We start from the raw sequence: 24,511 nt of genomic DNA, 5'->3' as shown, positions 1-24,511 counted from the left end.
TGTAGTTTTGTAAATGTTTATCAGAAACAAATCTAGGTTTAAGTTTGGTCAATGGAATGCCTTTACTTTACACTAATTTTGTTAAAACTTTACAAAAGGAGTATACACTTATAAATAATAACTAGGTCGGGGTGCTAATTTAGCGGGTTTGGCCAAGAACTAAGCTTATCTCAACACACCTCTTTATTTGCCTTTTCATATTTGACGATGACAATTTCCAATGTTTTAATCAGGGAAGCCTTTTTATCATCACCAACCAAACTACCAAAGCTACATTAGTAAACCAATATTTATATTCACAAACAATCATGTTTGCTGTTTTTAGCAGAGTTAAACATCTGGAGGCATTCAATTTATTTATTGAAAATAACATCAACAAAAGCAACAAAGACAAACCACAAACTGTTTTTACACAAAAGATATGTTGTAGTTGTACTGGGAGTCCAAGGGCTGTCCTAGACATATATTTTGGGGGGGGTCACCGGGGGGCCGGGGGGTATGGAATACCCCCCAGTAAAGCCGGGGGGTCCGGGGGTTCCCCCCCGGGAAAAATTTGGAAATAACGTGCTAAAATGAGTGGTTTTTAAGCTATTTTGAGGACCTAGTTTAATGTGTTCAAGCTTCCCAGTTTATTTAAAGGTCAAAGAAATGTCTAAAAATAATCTTGAATAATGTCATGATTTTGCATTATTGAGACTTGTGGTTTAAATATCAAAGGAATACCGCAACATTACAACACATTCAAGCATTATTGATTTACGAAAACCCCCTTTCAACTGGTGCCGATGTTCATGCTAAACAGAAAATGTCCAAAATCAGACCAAGATTTCGAAAAAGAGAACTTATTTTATCTAAGAAGTGTTTAAGAACTTGCACCAAACACGACTGCATTATACCTGCCCAGTAAGCAACAGTTAACCTACACAAAGTACACTACCCAACTAAGTACACATCCCAACTAACGTTGCGTCGGCGTCCCGTCACTGCTACCGCCTGAAGAATTGGTTCTCAGTGTTCTCATTTTTTTCTACTCAGTGGCATTTTACAAGGGGTCAACGTGAGAATAAAGTTTTTGTGCAACGTTTTTGTGGTTGTGCCGGGAATTAAATCCGTCCCTTCCGCAAGTCTGACACACTACCATTTTGTTGTTGTTTTGTGGCTAGCAACATGCCAATTGGGTTGTGTTATTCTTAAATATGATATCAGGTGCTTTAAATATGAATACTATTTAATATTGAAAGTTTTGAAATTTTCTACGGTAATCATTGAATTACATTACTGTAATTACAAATTCCTAACGCTGAACTCAGATAAGTTAATATTCAACTACCTTTCAAACTTTGACTATTGATACAACTTCTTTTCTTTATCCAATACCAAACTGCAGTTTTCAATAATCTGGATTCTGGGTTAAAATGAATTATAACATTAAATGCCGAAAAATTAAATAAGAAGAAGAATGCAGCCGAACGTCGAACGTCAGCATCGGACACTGCCGTTGCCATATATGGCTGAAAGCGTCCGTTGTCTGCCGATCTTCCCTACTTTTCATAACGTACAAAAACATAGTCAGACTTGAACGATACCAAGTTTTAGGTTAGACTTTGTAATTAGTCCTTTCGTTCGCTACAAGTGTAAAGACTACAACGAATTTCAATTGAGTAAAACGATTTGCAATAAAAATTATTAATGTATCCCTGGTATAATATTTTATGTATATAAAAAATATTTTGGGGGGGGTCATGACCCCCCTGACCCCCCCCCCTGGGACCGCCCTTGATGGGACATATATCCTGACACAAAGATCATTTGATTCTGAGTTTTGTTTAAATATTACAATGATTCGTTTTACACTTGAGCTTTTTAGGGACTTGTGTCCCTACAAGCCACTAGTCTATATATTAATTACGTAAGGTGATTCTTTGCGTCAAAATTGTGGGTGACTGGGATGTCAAGGAACGACGGGAGAGGGCTCAAATTAAAGGTTTCTATCCCGTGACGGCAGGAAAAATAGTGGTCTTCCAAAAAAAAAGCCAGGGTTGTACGAGATAGGCTTCTTCAAAGAGCCTACTATACTCCGTATGAGAGAGTATTTTGATGACAAATGGTAGAGTGCACATCATCACCTCCGTAGTCACCCGCCAGGTGTTAAGGCCTATTTTAATTTTTGAAACTTTCAAATTTGTTTCCTTGAAAGATACAAGTTTTATTTTGTTGTTGTAAATAATTTATATTTATACTTAAAAATTGATGCAGTTTATCCAGCTATGCTGGTCAACAACGCAGCTTTGGAAATATGGTAATGAGCCACTCCACGCCTTGCGCTTTAATGCAAGCTTCCATTGCGATCCTTATACGAGACTCTCAATTATTTGTTATTGTTTACCATGCAACAATATAACCAATCAGCTGATAAAACTGCTACTCTTGTGACACCCTATTGTATACATATTTAAAAGGAATATGTGTTATTTGCCACCACTCTAGGATTTGTGTCATTTGCCACCACTGTATACCTGGCTGGGTGAGTCATCAGCCCCAACCCTTTTCCCCCCTCCCACAAACAATTATCCAGTTGTATCGCGAACCTTGGGTGAATCATTATATAGCATATATAGCACCTCTGAATGTCAGAATCGTCATTTTTGGACATGATGCTAACAAAATACAGTATTTAGTATAGGCTATAACTTTTTTACAAAATTTTTTACCCCCAAACCATTATAAACATGTTGTAGTGTATTCATTTACCTTTATAAAAATGTATAACACCTTGGGTATATCATTATATAGCATATATAGCATGGCGAACTAAGGTCCGTCTCTACAACAATCTCTGAATGTCAGAATCGTCATTAGGACATGATGCTAACAAAATACAACCTTTTATGAACACTATTTCACACAATTCAGTAATATTTATGCATGAAGATTACTGTTATACACACACACAAACTTTACTAACACTAACACTACGAACTAATAACGTATTTAGTAATAAATCGCGGATAACACGAGAACGAACACTATTACCGGCAGCAACACAAACAATGGCGAATACAAGACAGCTGACAGACTGTAGCAGTAATGACTCACTTCCGTCGTCTACATGCGAGCATACAGAAATAACCCTGAGTGCAGGGCTGCCACTCTCTGAATCTATATTTCTTCCTCTTCAAAATGACATACTATATGACTAGTAATAATAAATTACACTGCATGTAATTCGTATTTTCCATACAGTCACCAGACGACTGTTGGCCATTTGTTAGAAATTTCGAAAACAGCTGTTTTCATAAAATCGTACCGATTGTGCAATCAATATTTAGTTATAAATATCACTACCACAATGAAGATAAAATCAATGGCTATCCAGTGGTACCACCCGCAACATCCCAAGACAAAAATTACCCGAGCAGGGTAATGCCAAACAAGACGTGTTTTGCCAGTTCCCAAGTGTCGGCTGCAAAAGTCGTACCGCGCCAAAATTTCATTTGATTTCTAATCGTCGTGACATTGTTATATACCTGCTACAGGGTTTGTTTATGTAATCAAATGAAAGTTCAGAATGTGATCTTTCGAATGGTATATATATTATTCTCATCTGAATTGATTATAAGTGTTTTTTTACCGTTAAAAAAATTTCGGCCCATACCGTCACCAGACGACTTTGGCCATTCTAAGCATCAACGTCATACCGTCACCAGACGACGGTTGGCCACTGCTAGGGTTAACTAACACAAAAACTGCTCTGTAATAGTTCTAATCTTGTCATGACGATTTGGAGATTATCGAGCGATGAGGTAGTCAGCGAAGGAAAACTTTTCGAAACCGACATTGCGAAAGACAGCCTCGGATCTCTTGTTACCGAGGATGACTGTGCAGAAAGGAATCCATCCTCGTTTCCGGATCTCTAGGACCATTCGTTGTACCAGCTTTGAAGCATACGACCTGCCTCGGAACTCAGGATTTGTGTATAACACAAAGATCCCTCCCGCGTAGTTGCACAGAGCTGAAGATATCAGTAGGCGATCAGAGATACGGAATATTCCTGAAAATAAGAACAAAAAATAGTACCGGTACAACATTTATCCTAGAATATGTGTTCCTTGGCATCGACCCATTGTTTAACCTTACATTACAATAGATGACCACGGAAGAGCTGATGGAGACAGACAAGAGGAGCACAATCCTCTCCCAGCAGCTATAAAGTGTATAGTATAATTTATATATTACCAGTATATAATACTGTGTAAAAGGTACAGCGGTTCAGGGAAGCTGTTGTGGACAAAACATTTCAAACTGATGCGTTGTCTCATATAAAAATAATATTTCTAAACTACAATAGTAAATCTAGAATCGTACAAAAAACCCTGCCACAGCAAACCACAGAGCACACAATATTCAGCAAACCTGCAAACTAAGCTAATTTGCATTTTCTGATTGGATTTTCAATAAAATATTAAAAACATGTCAGATTTATTTCCAATTTAACACGTTCGCTACTGAGCGTCGCATATATGCGACGCCGCGGTCATTGCCATGGACCGAGATATGCATTTGAATCTTACACATAGACCGGTTGTCACTTGGATAACAGTACACACAGACCATGGGCGAAACCCTGTAAAACAGTGATCATTTACATCGTAATACGCTACAATCGTGTTTGTAAATAATTTATTCTTGTTTCTTTTGTATTTTTTATAACCTTTTGTAATGTTGCATATTTGCGACGCCCGGTCTACAGTGAAGACAATAGTGAAAACCATCATAGTTTTCTTGAAATAGACCAAACGTCGCATATATGCGACAGTTCATTTTTGTTTGTGTTTTGAGGTGAAAGTAAGTAAAAAGAACAGATTATTCAAGAACAGTTTATAACTGAACAAGTGAACAAATATAACAGCTACATAGGATAATGCAGCATACATACTGCACACATACATACAGTGATACAGAAAAGTAAAGACCAGTTTTTCCAACTATCATATGACATCACCAATCATCATATCCACAGAAAAAGCGACGCATTTGTGCGTCAGACATCTCTGTAGACCACTGCAGGGAATTCAGTGCCTTCAAATAGACCGTTACAAAGATATATAAGTATTTTAATAACATTAGAACCCTGACGCAAATATGCGACGGCAGTCTATTTTGCGACGGCAGTCTATGGGTGGAAACCGGCCGTCGCATATGTGCGTCGCTGGTCCATGTGAATGAAAAATTTCGTACTATTGCAGTAGCGAACGTGTTAATTAACATTACCTACTTAGGTTGGGTGCTAAAGGAAACACGTAAATAGTTTTTTACACTCCTACGTTAGTGTAATAGTAGGGGACAAATACTGTGAAGAGAAAGTGTTTGGAAATGTTTGTGTGAGTAGCCTGGAAGTGAGGAAGTGTATAACAACAACTCTTAATGACCAAGAACACTGTAAGTAGTTTGGTAGGTGTATTTGGCCTATTGTGGGGGGGTGAGGGGGGGGGAGTTTGGGCTTGGTCCAATTCTTCAGCCTTTGGCCTAGGATCCAGGTAAGATCTTCAGGGGTTTAAAAATTTTCGGTTAAGAGTATTTTCCCTTCCCATATCAGAGTTTCTGTTCTAAATTACTAACACTGTTGCAGTGTCCAACCTTTTGGTTTTTTACGAATTTTCCATATAGGGAATATGCTATTACCGTAGTACTCATGGTAAGACCTGGACCCGGGACCGATTTACTTTATCGTTTTGACGACCCTAGAGGCCAAAAACACCATCCGTTCAAATTCATATACCATATTTATATGTGTGTCCGTTAACTCAAGCAAAAATGATCCGATTTTGATGTAATTTGGTATAAACGTGTAAGCCTACATTTATTCGAACAAGTTCGCGAACCAGCATGATCAGACTATTGGAACTTGACCCGAAAAACATAAAATTTAGCAATTTCTTTCCTAACCATTTTGTAGAGCTTTAAAAAACAAATAACTTAGTATATTGAAGCGTTATTTGCGCCTAATGGTTACAAATAAAATTAACAAAAAATTTAAATTTAAAATTTCCATGTTATTCTTATGGAGAATAAGTAAACTTGATTATGAACATATTTTGACCAAATTTGGAATATGCATTTATTTCTTAATTAACTATAAACATTTTACAAAAAAAAAAAAAAAAAAAAAAAAAAAAAAACACTTACCCTCCCTGTGGCAGCAAACCAAAGTACTCGTTAAACTAATTATATTTAAATAGGGAATAAATGTGATATTTTTAAGGAGACATTTTAGTGTAAATCCAATCAGGCAAATGGAAATTCGCTTAGTCTGCAGATTTGCTGCATTGAGGGTATTATAATCTATGTTTTCTTTGTATTGCGAGATAAATAAGTTAAGTTGCTGAAATCCAAAGCTAATAGTCACGCAATAATCTAACAGGCATGAGTGAGGCTGTCAAAAATAATAAAATGATAAAAAATATCACTGTCAAAGTTTAATAGTAGTAACAAAAATGATGAACTGTAAAAATAAATAACAATAATAAAAAGATGTACGAGGAAAATTACTGGAATAATGTTGCCATGGGCAGAGCTTAAATTGGCGTTTCGGCCCATAAGTGTGTATGGCAACTCGCTGCCACCCCTGCTGCCGTCAAGCTGGCTGGTTGTGTTTGTCTGATCTGACAGTTTTTGTTGGCACCATTAAGTGTGTTTTTTGCGATGGCAAGTGAAAGTGAACAATGTGTAACTTTTTAACTGTTAAGTTTTGTTTTATAATCGGTAAAATAATGTTAAAGCTTTTAATGTTCAACAGCTTGAAAATATTAAGCTGTGGGGAAAAACTCAAGTGTATGAGTGATTTACTTGTTAAAAAAATGGTGACATTTCCTTTATAGACAAACCTCGTCCTGGACGTCCATCAACTGCCAGAAAGGACATAAATGTGGAAAAAATTTGGGATCTGGTGCTTGAAGAATGTTTACAGACAATTGATCAATTGGCAGAGATAAGTGGAATATTTTGGAACTTACACCAGCGGATTTTAACTGAAGATTTAAGAATGAAAAGAGTTTCTTCCAAGTTTGTTCCCCGAGCTCTGGATGGCAATAAAAAGAACAGCGAGTGGAAAATTCTCAAGTTTTGAAACAGTAGCTTCATTCAAGTTTTCTGTCCACAATAATTACTGGTGATGAGTCCGCTATATGGTTATGAGCCAGAAAGAAAGCAACAGTCAAGCAAACGAGAGACGCCATTGCCACCCTGTCCACAAAAATTCCATCAGGTCAAATCAAACATTGTGACACTTTGCACATTATATTTTTCCTACAGTTGATATAAAGCATAACTAGTCTTTCAGACACTGTACAGCACCACACTTTTAGGTTAGTTTAAATTCATGCGTTGAACGAAATGGGAAACGCTGCACCAGCTGATCGTAGTCGTAGTATCTTCAAGTGTGGCCAACTTATTTTCAAGCGTACACATATTATTTGCCTAATAAAAGCACACTGTATTGTGTTGTTTGGCTGTAATACTGGTGTGTAAAAAAAATTTGGGAGGTAAAAGTAAGTAAATGCAGCAATTAGCTACTTTGTGTGCTATGATCAGTGCCAAGGAAGCCCACTTTGTCAGGTAACTGTAGGAAAACAATGTTGATCTGTTTTTTGATGCCGAACGCAATGTTCACTCAATAGTTCGTTCCCCCAGGTCAGAACATGAATAAGTCCTTCTATTTGTAATTTTTTTGAAGATTGCGTGACAGTGTTTTCAACAAAAAGTCCCGATCCGTGGCAGACACAGGACTGGTTCTTCCACCATAATGCACCTGCGCTGCACACACAGCCATCGACGTTTGCTTGTTTTTGGCTAAACACAAGATTTTTGCGCTACGCCACACACCTGATTCACTTGACCTGACTCCATGTGACTTTTTTCAGTTTCTTCGCATGTAAAGATGTATTTAGTGAGTGGTATGTAAAAAAGGACAACGATTTGACACCATTGAAGATGACAAGAAAAATATGAGGGAGGAGCTGATGGCCACCCGAAAAGATGAATTCAAACATTGTTTTGTACAGTGGAAAACCGTTGGGACAAGTGCATAGCGTCTAATGGAGAGTAGCCAACTTTGAAGGTGATACGGTCGATTTGTAAATAATTTGTAATTTATTTGCGTATTTTTTTAAAACTCCGGTTTTTTGTGCCCCTCATAAATTAATTGCCCCCTTAAATTACAATGTAATAAAATGCGGGACTTCGGGTCCTGAGATCCTGGGTTCAAATCTCGCCAATCACCAATGGATTTTATCTAAGTGATAATGCCGCAACATCCAACCTCTTCTAGCCTGAAGTACTGTAAAACTAGAGCCTAAAGAAATAAACTTTGTAGGCCTAATAATGTAATAAATTAAATGTGTAACACAGATCGTTACATATTACCTACATGATTAGGATAGCTTCTCCTTAACTGAATTTATTCTTCAACCATTTAATTATTACTTATTTGGGATAGTATTACAAAATACAAGAACATTTAAGAATTTTCAGGCATACCCAATCCAAAGTTTTTTTCTATATTCTCTTTAAGAACCAACTCAGATCGTGGACTTCGATGTGGCCAGTTTTGATTCATTTCATCAGCATGAGATCCATCCAGGAAATCACAAATTGTGTCTTGGGGCAACTCCCTGCAATCAAAAAGTTAATTGAAAATTATTATTATTATTGTTTTCTCTAAGTTGATTGAAATACTGAAGTAGTGCTGTGCAAGATTAGTAGGCTGTGGATGGAAAATATACCTGAAATTTAACATGAAAAGAGGAATTAAAAGGCTAAGTGCATAGTGAGAAATCTGAGTTGAGTTTTATCAATCCAATATTACCCTGGCTTTTGGCTCTCTCATTCTCAACAGTTTTATAACATTACAGCTCCACAGGCTGCAGAGTGGACACAAGAGTGACATATTGGAACTTACACTTACAACTCAATAGAACATCGCACCTAGTGTAGTCTAGGCATTCCAGATTTTGCTGGGCCGATTGCTCTAAGAATTTTTGGGAACGACTATCAGAGTTAAAAAGCAACATAATTACAACTGAATCTCTATTTCCAAGTGATTGTGAAAAGGCCTCTTCTATTCTATTTCAGTATTAGAGAGTTTGCTTCTTATTGTTGTGCCCATAATAATAATATCTGCACAATGATAACTAATCAGGGATCAAAAGATCGCTAATATAGAACTAAATATTAGTTGACTAACCACCCTATGTACTCACGACATTCTGATTGTTTTTCCAGATGGAAACCAGAACATGTTGTTGGGAGATACATCGAAGCTGTTAGCTTTGTGAGATGCCAAGACACCCTGAATGATGGTGGAGTAGTCTGAGTGTATATGGGTGAAGGTAAAAGTCTTCTCCCATGGAATAATATCAGTTTCTGACAGAGCCTTTGTCACCATGCTTGTATCTCTTGCGGTTGCATCAACATAAATCTTTATTGCTTCCTTATCCCCAAGCTGCCGACAAGTTTCAAAATAGTTAGTACAGTATTGTATTCATTTACCATCTCTGAGATGAATAGTTGGGTGTTTCATACTGCAATAGGAACAGCTGTTTTCAATGTAAAATTCACACTTCAGCTACAATCCCAAGGGACGATGATTATGTCTTTGCGACCACAGTAAATATTCAGTCCTATTTTGCTGTGATTGTGGAAGGCGATGATATTCTATACAGGACCGCAAGAGATGGTCATATTATACTGCTATCAATTAAACTTCCCAACAAACATTTAAACTAACACGACTTACATTTAACTTCCCATTAAACACATTACCCATCGTTGAGAAAATAAAGAAGTGCTGGCGTTAAAATTTAAAGGTTCCTTACAAAAGTGTTCGCAAATAAAGTGTTTGATTTAATATGAAAATTTATTTTGTAATATACGAAAATATCTAATTTATTTCTTGGAATACTCAATACTGTTATTTTACAGTTGAAATAAATAAAAAAAATAACTCCCTTTAAATAAATATTTTAATATAGGGAACACATTTGTAAATTTCCTCCTATTTTAAAATATTTTTGTTGATTGTGAAATATTTTCTTACATTTATTTTGATAACAACCTTTATGATAATGCATTGGTAAGTTCTTAGCTTTTCACAAATCAAGTAAACGGTGTTAGCAATCTGACAAATACTTTCTCCCATAAGCTTGTCAACAACCATTATGGTTAAGAGGTGGGAGTAACTATGATATTTTATAGGGAAAATCACAAAGGCAACAATAACTTTAAAGTCATAATTTTTACAGCAATGAGCATTATCTTATTTTGTTTGAACATACTTCACATAACAGTACATGCTAAATCTTAATCAAAATCTGTCAAACGGTTTTTTGAAAATCAAATTTTTCCGTTATTTTACAGGTTTTTATGAGAAAATCAAATAAATTGTGATACAGTAAATTTTTAAATGCAATTTTTAAGCAATGGGAGTTAAACTGGTTTGTTTGGAATTGAAAAGGCTATAACATACTAAATTTTAATCAACACTGCTAAATCGATCAGCTGGTGCAGTGTTTTTTGTCGTTCAACTTTGACTATTGATAGACTTATCGTAAATACCAACCACAGCGACAGAGCCTGGTACGTTAACAAATAAGCAATATATTCACAATAGATAGCTACATTCATTCAACTCAGTCTTTGACTACTTAAATGGAAGTTCTTGAAAATTTATATTATATATTATATAATATTTATATATTTATTTATATTATATAAATACCATTTCCATATGATTGACTCTTTTCCATTATACTCTGTGAAATAAAATTTTGATCCAAATCAAGTTTGTTACCTAACTACAAGTAACTACATAAGTTACTACGTTATAAAGTCTTACCTCCATTTTTGTGATATTCAAGAACACCCCATCATGCAAGGTCCCATAGAGGTATAAGGAGTTCTTGAACTTGGTTTTCTTTTTCTGGTATTCCATAAAAACCCGAAGAAGTTGATGAAGCTGGAACAAAAATAAACCAATGGGGGGTAAAATTGAATCAATTCTTAAGAGGTCAAATTATTACCAATTTATTTAAGACTAGGTCCTTGCAAAACAACTTACATTATCCTTACCTATAGTCCATTCATTGACAAATCACTAATTCGTGCCAATTTTAAACAAGACTTGTTGAATTAGTTCGGGAAGTAAAACCTTTCACGGTGGAATGTTTGTTGCAAAGACAGTTGGGCTCATATGTTGGTTTAGCAAAACTACACAGGACAAGCTTGTTCACAGAAGGAAATAATGAAAAACATGATCAACTAAAGCCTCCCTCAAAATATTGTCTTACCACTATATTCCCTTGTCGTGTGAGGGGTTGTACAATAATATATTATTTACAAACAGGATTGCAGAGTATTACAAAGTAAATTACCACTGCTTAACAGGTTATCGCCCGTGGTCTGCGTGTACTGTTAACCAAGTGACAGCCAGTCTATGTGTAAGATTAAATTGTAAACCTCGGTCCGTGGCAATGATCGCGGTGTCGCATATATGCGACGCTCGGTAGCAAACGTGTTAACTCTATTTATTATTTCTTATTAACAGTATCTGTAATAGATGATACAACCACTAGTGATAGTTGGAAAGTTTATTATGAAGAGAAACCTCTGGGAACACAATGGAGGTGTTGAAAACATTATTTTGGAAAATCATTATCGGACAAATAGACCACAGATTAAACTGTTCTTTCATAATTTCTTATACTTTTGTGTGAAAATGGCAAAATGAAAATAGCTAAAGTATCACTTACCACAAAGTGCTTTGGCCAATCTCTATTGAGTGTTTCAAGCACTTTAGGGATTTCACTTAATACAATTTCCCTGAAATACTCAGTACACACATCAGGGGTTTTAACCTCCATCTCTCCCCTGCAATGACAAAACAATCTCAGTAAGCCATTAATTCATATTTTGTATTAATTATGTAATATTTTAAATTTTTATACCATATTTCTTTAATAGGGAATATTAGCATTAGCGAATTTGGGTCTTATATGGTAAGACCTAGACCAGGACCGATTAATTTTTTTGTTTTGATGTCTCCAGAGACTAAAAAACACACCATCCGTTCAAATTCATATATTAGCGAGTTTCCCATATAGAGAACAAGCTATTACCGTAGGTCTCATGGTAAGACCTGGACCCAGGAGCCATTGACTTTTTCGTTTTAAGGACCCCAGTGACAAAAAACACCATCCGTTTGAATTCATAAATATATATTTGTGTCTGTTAGCACGATAACTGGAGCAAAAATCATCCGATTTTGATGAAATTTGCTATAAAAACGAACAAGTTTGCGATCCAGCATGATCGGACTGTGGGAATGGGGGATTATGGGGTAAAAATGGGGATTTCCCCATTTTTCACCCTAAAACATAATATTTTGCAATTTCTTTCCAAACCATTTTGTAGACGGTGGAAATCTTTCTCTCTAGACTAAATGGTTTCAGCTGTGTTGCATCATACTGCAGAACTACCATATGTAGGAATCTGGTGTAGACCAGGCTTGACTTGTGAAGCTTTTGGATTGCACTGATTTTGTTCAAGAGAGTGTTAGTGAGCTTGCTGCAGTGTCCGTGGCAATTGATACGATAGACTCTCTCTTATCCGGACACCTTTTAACCGGACATCGGTTTGACCGGACTTCACTCGGCGGAAATGACATCTCTTTAACCGGACAATTTTTATCAGCGCATCGGTTTAACCGGACTAGATCGGCAGGAAGTGGGCGGTACTGAAACGACTGTTCTCGTGGGAAAGATTTGAAGCCAGTGATCATGTGTCTGAATACAATGCTCTCCTAAATTTTAGTCAAATCTGTATACAGTATGCATTCAAACGGTCTGTTTTAACGAGTTTTTGGGGACGTCGGCTTAACCGGAAAACCGTTATCCGGACTGGCCTCGGTCCCGAGGAGTCTAGGTAAGAGGGAGTCTACTGTACTAATACCAAAATGTTATTACTGGCAGCTTATAGACCTCTCTCTAACCTACATGACGCGTTTCTTGACATGATCACCGAATGTCTAAATACGCATCAAAAGCAACACAAAATAACTGTAGTTATGGGTGACATTAATATTGACCTCTTTTGTGACTCCTTTATAACCCAAAAACTAGTCACAATGATGGCTTCTTTTGGACTAAAAAACATTCTTAAGGGATATACCAGTGAAGTAAATGGCACACATACTCTTATTGATCATGTATTTACTAATGAGACTAATGTTGATTGTTCAGTCATCACCCCTTGTTTATCTGATCACCATGCACAGACAGCAACTTTATATTACAACCTGACCCAACCATCTTCTAAAGACCAGTATGATCGTTTAAGGACATTTTCATATAGTAATATACAATTATTTAAAAGTTTTATACCGAAAGAAAACCGGATTGACGTTTATGTTGCCTTAGACTTGGGTACTAAGTTTGATATTTTCATGACTAAGATTCTTTATTCTTTTGAAGCTGTGTTTCCCCAAAAACTTAAAAAACCAATCATACAACTTGCAAAAAAAGTTGCTTTGACAAAGGAAGTACCATACGGAATCAACTCTACTGTCTTTAATCAGGTCAAACATCTTCAATCATCCCACTATCTCAGTATATACTATAGGAAACTAAAATGCCAATACAGTCGCATGATAATAAGTCTCAAACAAATCTTCATAAAATAGAAACATCGGAAAATAAATCTAAAGCAATTTGGGACATTATAAAAACAAAAGAGAAACGAAACAAAGACTTTAAAAGTGAACTTGTTCTTGAAGACAAATGGCAAGCTAAATTACCGGCCCTGATGATATTTGTGACAAATTTAGCAATTATTTCTCCAATGTAGGGAACTTCACTAAAACCACTGCTGGCCAGAGTTGTCTCACAGGATGGCCAGACCGGGGATTTACACATCAATGTTCCTCTACCCGACAACCGAGAAGGAAATCAATAAGGTCATATCAAACCTAAAAAATAAAAAGAGTGCAGGAGCAGACAAAATATCTCTGATGCTTCTTAAGAGCATTTAAAAGCAGTTGTTGACACCTCTGTGCCACCTTATAAATTTTTCCTTTACGTCAGGATCATTTCCCCGAGGTCTAAAGGATACTGTTGTTAGACCGATATTCAAAAAAGGTAACCCCCGAGTATGCAGCAGCTACAGACCAATATCTATAAAGGTGTTTGAGAAGGCGATGGTCACTAGGTTATGGAAATTTCTATAGAGTAATAATATAATTACTAAGAAACAACACGGGTTCTTGAAGGGGAAGTCTACGCTATCGGCTATGTATGACTTCTTGACTGGAGTAGTAAATGAGCTCGATTCCTGAAATTGTTCAGCAGGGATTTTCTTCGACCTCAGTAAGGCATTTGATGCGGTTGATCTCAGGTTGCTGCTATGAAGTATGTACTATAATTTATAGTAACGGTACTGGACTTATAAGGATCGTTAAGGCTCAATATAATCAGCTTATTGCTGGGAGCGATATTCTGAGTTGAATAATAATAAACTTAAATTAACTACTGAGCCAAACCACATCCATATCACAGCCATTTTGATTATCTAATATTTCTAATGCATCTAATTAAATGTAATATATAGTTTAGAACAAGTAAAACTTCCAGGTGCGCTTAAGGGTACGAGTGTGCTGAAAAAGTATAATTTACATATTAAGCTGAAATAGTTAAGAGTTCCCTAACCCCTTAATCCCCCCTTCCTGAAAAAAAATTAGAACATATTTTAAAATTACTTAATATAACGACAAGTTATCAATTCGGTGACTATGTCCAGCGTCGAACCGCCACGGCCAGCCGCCAGAGCACAACTACTAGTACTACTCTCTGCGCTTCCTATCCCCTCCCCCAAGTTCTCTAGTTATCAGCTGATTTGCCGTCTGACGCGTCTCCGCTGTGACGCAAGCGTCACAGCTACATTGAATGAGTGAGGTGGGAATACGTGGCCTGGGTTTAAGCTGGATCTCGAGTTACCTTTAAGGCAGAAATCTGTTTGTGGAGATCTGTTCAGCGGATGAGACCAGACTTTTGCGTACCTATTCATCTGCCAAGTTCCTTAAAGTGAGGGGGGTGCCTCAGGGTTCTGTAATCGGGGCTGTTCTAGTCCTCCTTTTTATAAATTCCCTCCCTTCATCCACTCCAGCTAGTAGCTGCAAAACCTACTTTCTTTGCCGACGACACCTCCCTTTCAGTTTCCTGCGATATCGATCTGTCAGAATTTAGTGCCTTTTCTGAGGCAAACAATTTAGTCCAACGGTTTGATGACAACTTGTTAACCATAAACCCTAAAAAAACCCAATTCATAAATTTTTCTATAACCAACAAACACCACAAGAGTTTTAGCCTTTTCATAGATGAAACAGTGGTTCACCCAACTGACAGAGTTATCGAGTTACGTTCTAGGGATTGACCATAGACAACGGTCTCAGTTTCAAGAGCCATATAGAAAGCATTTCAGGAAAGATAAGCTCTGGAATATTTGTGTTGCGCAGCCTGAAAAACACAACAAACTTCCATGTCCTGATTTCAGCATATTGTGGCCTCATCTACCCCCACTATGTTGTACCAATTTGGGGTCATGAGAGTAGAAACACCAAGTTTTTATTCAAACTCCAAAAATGGGCAGTGCAAACTATTTTTTCACTGCCCAAGCGCCAATCTTGCAGAGATTACTTCAAGAAATATAAAATTTTAACTTTCCCCAGTTCATATATCCTGCAAACGTTAGATTTTGTCAAACAACATTTGTCTTTATTTGTAGTCTCAGATAAATCTTCAGCATGGCCATACCCTTTGAGAAATTCATATGATTTACCTGATCCGAAATATGCAACCGCCTTCTTCAGAAAGCATACATTCTATAACGCGCTATTAACTATTCAATAACCTTTTCCGGTCCCTGAAGTTGGAATCAAACCATTCAATATTTAGAAAACGTTTGAAAGATGATCTAATTAATTTCTCATGTTAATGCCTCAAGGAGTTTTTTTCAACCTGTAATAGAGGATGAGAAGCTCAATTTGCTCTTGAAATTAGATAAGCTTATTTTTGTATATATATTATGTAAGTGTAGCCTAAGATGAGTTGTACTTTTTTTCTGACTTAGCTAATGCAATTACTTTGTTAATTTTTAGCTGAATAAACGAATTTGAATTTTGAATTGAATTATTCGAACGAGTTCCCGAACCAGCATAATCAGACTATGGGAACGGTGGTTTATGGGGGGATTTATGGGATAAAATTGATTTTCCCATTTTTGACCCTAAAAACACAACATTTCATAATTTCTCTCCAAAAAATTTTGTAGAGCTTAAAAAAAGAAATAATTTTGTATATTGAAGTGTTGTTGTATACATAAGGGTTACAGAAAGAATTCCAAAAATGTGTAAATTTAAAATGGCCATGTTATTCTTATGGAAAAAAAATAAACTGTTGTAGCTTGCTTGTCTATGGACATAGTTTAATGGAATTTGGAAAAATATGTAACTTCATACTAAGCTATAAATTTTTCAATAAGAACACAACGGGGTTTAACAACAGAGTGCAGGACTATAATTTTATTTTGTTAGAATTTACGATGAGAGGTGTTTTGAACTGAACAGTAACAAAAAGCTGTCACATGATGAGAACTGTCGAAGTAGGATTGCTTAAAGAGTCAGTTATGTTTATGTGTGTATGGATAGGGCGAATTTATTTTTTAAGTGCATAATTTATCAACTTAATAACTTTCAATTTCAATGTGTTTATAACAATGTATTGTATTGTGTTTGTATGTTTGTTTTCCTCCAAAATCATATATGGAAAACATATTTTTAGCTCATTACTGATTAAGTCAATGACTGATGGAAGGAACTAATATTATAGATGTGAAGATTTGGAGTATGTCACATGATCAATCAGTGAAAACTACTGAACCAATTGAGCTGATTTTATCCATGAATAGAGTCAATATACCACAAGCCTAAAAAGTATAATATCATATTTTTATTTTAATACTCTCCTAGGGCTCTGCCCCGCCGACTTCCTACTTTTCTATATCATTCTTATGAATACACTTTATATTAGGATTGCCAAATTGATTTAAACCAGGTGTTTGAAAGGTCTTTGTTGGTGCTTTATAAATTTGTGGACATATGTATATAACATAATTATAGAATTCATTCCTAGAATTCATTCACTGACTGGAACATCAGTTATTAATAAATAATATAATGTTACCTTCTAACGTTCCAAAATGGTGTAGTCTTACGACGCGTTTCGTCAACACAGAGACATCTTCAGGTGATCCGCTATCGCTTCGTCTTGAACATTAACTCAAAACAGTCATAACACATATCACGAGTTGTGGCCACAGCGATGACAATACCGATCGGTCCTTAAATGTAGTAAATATGTGTTTGTGATATGTGTTATGACTGTTTTGTGTTAATGTTCAAGACGAAGCGATAGCGGATCACCTGAAGATGTCACTGTGTTGACGAAACGCGTCGTAAGACTACACCCATTTTGGAACGTTAGAAGGTAACATTATATTATTTAATAACATAATTATAGTCTTTAGCATTCTCTTCCCGGATATGACAGCTAGTTAACATTTAGAACTCATTAAACAGGCCATGATAACATAAGTAATGATTCAATAATAAATAAATAGATGTAGAGAATATAAATAAATAAATATATGTAGAGAATATAAAGAAACAATTAAACCAGGATATGAATTAAGTTGTCTTGTGACATACATGGATAAGATGTTTCTTTTGATTTTCTATATAGAATTCTTCATATGTTTGATTTTCTTTTTGAATTTGTAATGTGTTAAGAATATTGTCCAGATATTTTTTTACTGTGGCTATATACCTATTTGAAATGCTTCTTTATAATAAATAATATTTCTTTATTTTGTTAAAGTTCAATTGCTATTGCTGCTACATTTTTCGGGGTCCATAAAAAAGGGTTGAGTAGTATTTGCGCCGAGTAGTATTTGCGCCGCGTAGCACCAGCGCCGCGCCAGCTAATTAAATGAGGGTTAGCAGTTTTGACAGGTTAACAATGGCGGAACCAATCAACTGCACTAATAGGATTATTGAGGACTTATGTTCCTACCACATTTTACTTTCAGCGTAAAGTGGTTGCATGCTGTCACCACGTGGCCCATGCTAATGGTTACACATAATTTTAAATCTAATAGGCCTAACTGCAAAATTGATGCCACCAAAAATATCTGCAAATATCGTTCACTGGTTGACAACAATACACAGTACACTCCGCCGTTTCAGTATAAGGGCTACCTAAAACCAATTAATTACCAATAACTCAAAAGAGAGGAAATTACGAAAAAAAAAAAATAGTTTGTTTCTGTACCAGGTTTGGTAGTAATACATCGCGCTTCGTGAAGCCTGGGAGTTGAGACAGGCCTTATATCAAGTTTATCTTAAGTCTAGAAATACAAGTACATATTAAGTTTACAAAATAACTCTATAAAACGTGTAGTGGCAATACCACAAAGATATCCCACTTTAGGCGTTTTTCACCATAAAAATAACATGGGGATCATTTTTTTGCCACTAATTCCAAAAATCCTGATCTTTGCCTACATATCCCTACATATAATCCTCATATACTATATTCGAAATCAAGCTAAAAAAGCTAATTCTTTCATTTACTGACCCATTAAATGTAAAGTACGGTAGGTATAATATAGTAATATGACCTCACTTCAGGCACTTTTTCTCCATTCATAAGAATAACATGGGTGAGTTTTTTTAGCCATTTTCTAATGACCCTGCTTTCGGCCTATACAAGCCCATGCAAATGTTCAATACTATTGTACAACTCAATAAACATTACAAATCCCCATCCATTCCCACGAATATGTTAAAAATCAGCAACTTGACAGTGCGAGGTTTGCACGTGAACTCGGGCGCGCTCCCGGCCTATGCTTATCGCTTCTCGTGCGATTTGGATTAAATTTGGAATGAATGTGTAAGGTTGAATCACCTTGATTAAGTTTACGAACCACCAATATCGGAATGAAACCTGTTGTTATTTACCTACACATATAGGTATAATATAAATAAATTAATGATACTTACGTCTTCTGTACCATAATGTTAAATTCGCAAAAAATGGATGTTTTTAGCGAATTCCCTGTAGGGAAGTAGCTATTACCGTAGGTGGCACCGTAAGACCTAGGCCCGTGACCAATTTACTTTTTCATTTTGTATAGATTTATATACGTCCGTGAACGCGATAACTTGAGTAATTTTAGTTTGCTTGTTTATGGATATATTTTGATCAAATTTGGCAAATTTATTTATTTTAGACTAAGCTTTCCACATTTTACTAAAACTCCACTTTAATAGTTTCCTTGTAACAGCTAACCTAGGTACTCGTTCAGACAAATGGAAATTCGCTTAGACGGCAGGTTTGCTGCGGCGGGGGTATTGTCTGTTTAGTTTAGCTAAGTGTTAACACACAATGAAACTGTGTACCTGATACCATTTTTCACCCGTTTTGATTAACCAATGTTTTCGATGTAGGTGTCCTTGTACATCTTATGATATAGCAGAGGGACGAATGGTAGCTGAAAGTGTCATTTTGGGCTTGCCCCCCCCCCCTCAAGTTATTGATTTATTTACATGGTTAACTTTTTTAGAACCTGTAATTATGACAAACCATTTTATAATGGGGTTTTATGTATGAACCCGTGATCCTTCACTTCGATGTATAACCTTTACATAGCAAACAAAAAACGAAACCATATGGGTCTAAACTATATAACGTTTTAATCACCAGTGGTAAAAAGCCTTTTTAGTCCCTAGGGAGTACAAGTCAACTGTTGTGAAGAGTTGTAAATGTCGATTGTAAGCAATTGCATAGTTCGAAATTATTTATCGATTCATTTATTCGGTTAGAGGTTTCAGAAATGTGTTATTGTAGCTTATTGTTGCATTCTTATCTACTGAAGCTTATATCGATGATATGATGTACCGTAGGTCAATTGTAGTAGACGAAATGATTGAAAACTGAGCCCTTCTTTGTGGATTCTACGATGTTCATTCTGCTAAATTCTACTCGAAACTGACAATGACAACACCATTGAGTGACCAAAGGTAACATAAGGGAGTGGGTTACTACGAAAGGTATGGGGATATATACCCCTAGCAAATCCCCTTAATACCAATATGCCGAGCTGTTTGCATTCCACATAGCACTGCAGACTATCCTGGTGCAACTATTCTCTAAAAACTTCATAGGAAAACAAAAATCCCCCTTTCTCCTAAATTAGTAATGTGATAAGTAGAAATGTCTACTGGTTATAATAATTATAGTTCAGGAAAAATATCTATACTAACTCAATACTGCATGTGGGGGTATACAAGGGTTTAATCATTTTTTATGTGCAATAGTGCACTATTAGTACAAGTTAATTAGGAGTATGGAAAACGACACTATTTACAAGCAACTCAGTCAAGTAATGTGTAAAGTAATTATGACCCTCGTCACTTCTGCATCATTGAACTAATCAAACTCCGCGGCGCTGGAAGCACGATTTAATCCGCGGCGCAAATGCTACTCGGCGCAACTGCTACTACACGATAAAAAAGACAGCATTGCTCATGAGCATACTACAGTATTAATTCAACTGAAAATTAACTAATTAAAACATTTAAGAATACCACTCTTTTTTAGAAAAGAATGCTAGATAGTGTAAATCTGGCACAAAACAAATCTTTAGATAGCTTATCTAACAGAAACATGCTTACTTGACTGGATCAGAATAAACTTACAGAGTAGTCTACTTTAAACACTAAGTTGATCACATTTTGGTATTGTCATAGTATTCAAGAGATTAAAAATGATTACTATTCATTTAAATATAGAAAAACTAAAGGTGTATTTCAAGAGTATAACGACCTTACAGCGATTTTGATAATTATGTGCAAATACAAACGTACAAAACATAAAATTAGCATGAGTAAATATCAACAAATTGTACATAAAGGTAAACAAAATATAATATAAAGATAAATACAGAAACATGTGAAAGGAAATAGCCAGGGATATACGTAGTAATTACTATGTATAGGAATAATTTTTTAATTAACCTCATGTTGCCATTTCTTGTAGTTTATATTATTCGGAATAATATAAAGTACAAGAAATGGCAACATTAGGTTAATTATAAAAATAACAAGTTGAGAATGAGATGACATCATACAAGCACATGTGAATTCTAGCCATCAAAAGACTAATTGCCAAAACACTGTGATCCCTAAATGAATTACCACACACCACAATTGTTGGTTCAAGGACACAAACTTATACACACACAAATATATAAATATTTGAGTGTTTTTGGCCCCTGAAACATCAAAATAAAAGTAAATCAGCCAGGGTCTAGGTCTCACCATCACCTTCTTCTCTCCATGGGCAAATTGGCTTAAATACAAATCTTTACACAGACTATTATAAAACATCTCTTGTTTCAGACATTAATATTTAATTACTTCCTGGGGCCTGTTCCATGATAATGTTAATTTCCATTAGATTTTCATTGGGTGGTCAGCTAATTTATTAATAATATTATTTTGTAGTTTATTCAGTGAGCACATAGACCTTTTGGTCTTATGTGATTGCTGACTTTATTATGAAACCCTCCTGGACGAAAATCATAACATTTATTATAAGCAATACAAATCTAAGATACGTGATAACATTCTGTCGGGACTTTATACTGAAATGTTGGGAACTCTTTTGGGAGATCAGGGATACAGAATCAAACTTCAGCAGCTATTCAGAATGGGGAGACTTTGGTGCTACCACTGCAGACTGCAGGCTTCTTCTTTCTTTGAGGAACACATCACCACGATGACATTTATGTACCTACATAAATAGGAATTTTATGACAATTTGCAATGTACTGGTAATCGTATGGACACTGATATTTTTATCATCTGAAGTTGACCTTTAGGTCAATGGCAATAATAACATGGTCCAAAATTAGGGCTTTCAGCAGATAATAACTATAGTAATCAATCAGCTGGTGATGTATTAAGATTACGGTAACAATAAACACAATTCTTAATGAACATGATTTTTCCAATCCCTTTGCCCTACCAGAAGTGTATATATATATATTTGACAACCATAATTTGTAAGACACATTATTAGAGTATCACTGTTATTTTTAAGTCGAGTCATACATGCTTATAGTAGCATGAAAGTACCTAACATAACAATTAATTAATGGTTATTATATTCCTTTTGAAAACTTTAAACACTATACAAAAATACTCTAAAGCTGCCATCTATGTACATTTTGCAGCTTTCACACTTTGATGTAGTGATCATTAAAGGTCTAGGCCGAATAACAAATAGCCAAATTCAAAAATTCTAGTAAATGTTAAATAATAGGACTGCCACTAACACAATATTGACTTGATGCTGGGTTATAGTATAAACCCCCCCTCTCCCTCACCCTCTCCCTCACCCTCTCTCTCTCTCTCTCTCTCTCTCTCTCCTCTCTCTCTCTCTCTCTCTCTCTCTCTCTCTCTCTCTCTCTCTCTCTATCTCCAAGTTTCTCTCCTCTTATCAAATCAGCTGTTTAGAGTTCAGCCTTGAACTCAATTGGATTTTGTTACAAATAAACCAATTAAGCAACGAGTGTTCTTTCGAAAGTGTAAGCTGTAATTAAAAACTCTCATCTAATTTAAAATTTATAGATTAAATGTTGTTTTCCATGTGAATGTGCAGTTTCCCTTGTTTGGCTTTGTTTTTAGCTCATTAGTGACGATGCCAATAGCGATGTATTTATCTAACGGGAAAAAATATTCTCATCCTCAAATAGCTACAAAAAATTAGCCAACATTACAATAAATACACAACTAACTTACTCGCTTCAGAGGGTCGGATGATATGAAGTTGTTGACACAGTAAACTGAGAAGCGAGACTGGATCTCGCACACTTGACTGGTTCACTACCTACTGATACTGAACTGAGGCAGACTGAGACTGATACTGATACTGAACAGAAGAACCCTGAACCACTCACAACACTCAACCAGTTTGCGATTTACCGATAAAAGCAACCGAATGAGCGATTCAGAAGAACAGTCTGCGAATGTTTATTTCCAGTTAGACAACACAGTTATTGTATGTGGAAAAGTAAAAAAGGTATCATGTTGGTTTACGTTTGTCAATAATGAATACAGGAGAAAAAACAATAAATACAGAGGAAATAAAATATGCAGATGAGGATAGCTACAAGAGAAAAAAATACCCCCGCCACAGCAAACCTGAAGACGAAGCGAATTTCCATTAGCCTGATTAGATTTACACTAAAATATCTCCTTAAAAATATCACACTATTCCCTATTTTAATAGCATTAGTTTAACGATTAATTAGGTTTGCTGTAACAGGGAGGGTAAGAAATGTGTTTTTTGTAAAATGTTAATAGTTTAGTATGAAATAAATGCATTTTCCAAATTGAATAAAAAATGTGCATAAACAAGCAAACAGTTTACTTAGCCTCCGTAAGAATAACATGCGAATTTTAATTAAACATGTTTTGGAATTTTCTCCGTAACTATTAGGATAAAAAAAAAAAAACTCTTCAACATACTAAATTGTTTATTTTTTTGAGCTCTACAAAAACGGCTCTAAATAAATTGAAAGTTTTATGTTTTTAGGAAAAAAAATGGGAAAACCCAATTTTTACCCCATAAAATCCCTCATTAACCCCCGTTCCCATAGTCGGATCATGCTGGTTCGCGAACTCCTTCGAATAAATGTAGGTTTACACATTTTGACAGATTTGTACCAAATTTTATCAAAATCGGATAGTAGCCGGGTAGTAGTCGAGTTATCGTGCTAACGGACATATACATTTATATGTGAATTTGAACGAATGGTGTTTTTGTACTCTAGGGATCTCAAAACGAAAATAGTAATTCGGTCCCGGGTCCAGGTCTTTCCGTGAGTACAACGGCAATAGCTTATTCCCTATAATTATGAGAAATTCACTAATAAATTCATTATTTAATATATAAAAGTCTAGGAAGTTCTAGAAAATGATTTAGGTTGTAAAAACTAATTTTTACCACATAAAAATCCACATAAACGAGGGTTCCCATAGTCCAATCATGCTGGTTCGCTAACTCGTTTAAATAAACGTAGGTTTAAAGGTATACGTTTGAACAAACATTTAATCAAAATCGTTTAATTTTTAATGAGTTATCGCGCTAACGGACATACTGTATACCGTATACATGAATTTAAAAGGATTGTGTTTTTGGCCTCTGGGGACCTCAAAACGAAAAAGTTATTCCATAGTCGGGAAATTCACTTAAACAAACATAACCCCCCCCAAAAAAAAAAAAAACAAAAAAAAACCTAGCCATCAGTTTAACCTTGGATAAATAACTATTAAATACAAGAT

The 24,511-nt window shown here is 35.7% G+C and overlaps 1 protein-coding gene across 2 annotated transcripts; it reads right to left on the bottom strand.

Annotated features, from left to right (window-relative positions):
* Positions 1 to 3,571: 3,571 nt before the first annotated feature.
* Positions 3,572 to 23,079, bottom strand: LOC128998349 (uncharacterized). Of its 2 annotated transcripts, XM_054424452.1 has the most exons (6): positions 22,967 to 23,079; positions 11,805 to 11,922; positions 10,892 to 11,011; positions 9,258 to 9,499; positions 8,536 to 8,669; positions 3,572 to 4,051 (listed from the first exon to the last, which is right to left on the bottom strand). In XM_054424452.1, exons 2-6 carry the CDS (start codon positions 11,913 to 11,915, stop codon positions 3,789 to 3,791), a joined length of 870 nt encoding a protein of 289 aa, XP_054280427.1. In that variant the 5' UTR covers positions 11,916 to 11,922; positions 22,967 to 23,079; the 3' UTR covers positions 3,572 to 3,788. The 2 variants fall into 2 exon arrangements, with proteins under 2 accessions (XP_054280427.1, XP_054280428.1); XM_054424453.1 differs by lacking the exon at positions 11,805 to 11,922.
* Between the last annotated feature and the right edge of the window lie 1,432 nt (positions 23,080 to 24,511).

The sequence above is a fragment of the Macrosteles quadrilineatus genome, unplaced genomic scaffold, assembly GCF_028750875.1.
Source record: "Macrosteles quadrilineatus isolate MER2022 unplaced genomic scaffold, UCM_ALF_1.0 Scaffold_7__1_contigs__length_78375512, whole genome shotgun sequence".
Lineage (NCBI taxonomy): Eukaryota > Metazoa > Arthropoda > Insecta > Hemiptera > Cicadellidae > Macrosteles > Macrosteles quadrilineatus.
The sequence above is the reverse complement of the archived record's forward strand: the minus strand, read 5'-3'. Positions and strand labels throughout refer to the sequence as shown.

What these genes read in the sequence shown, in the direction of transcription:
- LOC128998349 (XM_054424452.1), bottom strand. Translation starts at nt 11,915, where the DNA reads ATGGAGGTTAAAACCCCTGATGTGTGTACTGAGTATTTCAGGGAAATT. An exon ending in TGAATATCACAAAAATGGAG is followed by an intron (nt 9,500 to 10,891) that starts GTAAGACTTTAT and finishes ACTTGTCGGCAG; the next exon opens with CTTGGGGATAAGGAAGCAAT. An exon ending in AGAAAAAAACTTTGGATTGG is followed by an intron (nt 4,052 to 8,535) that starts GTATGCCTGAAA and finishes TCTTATTTTCAG; the next exon opens with GAATATTCCGTATCTCTGAT.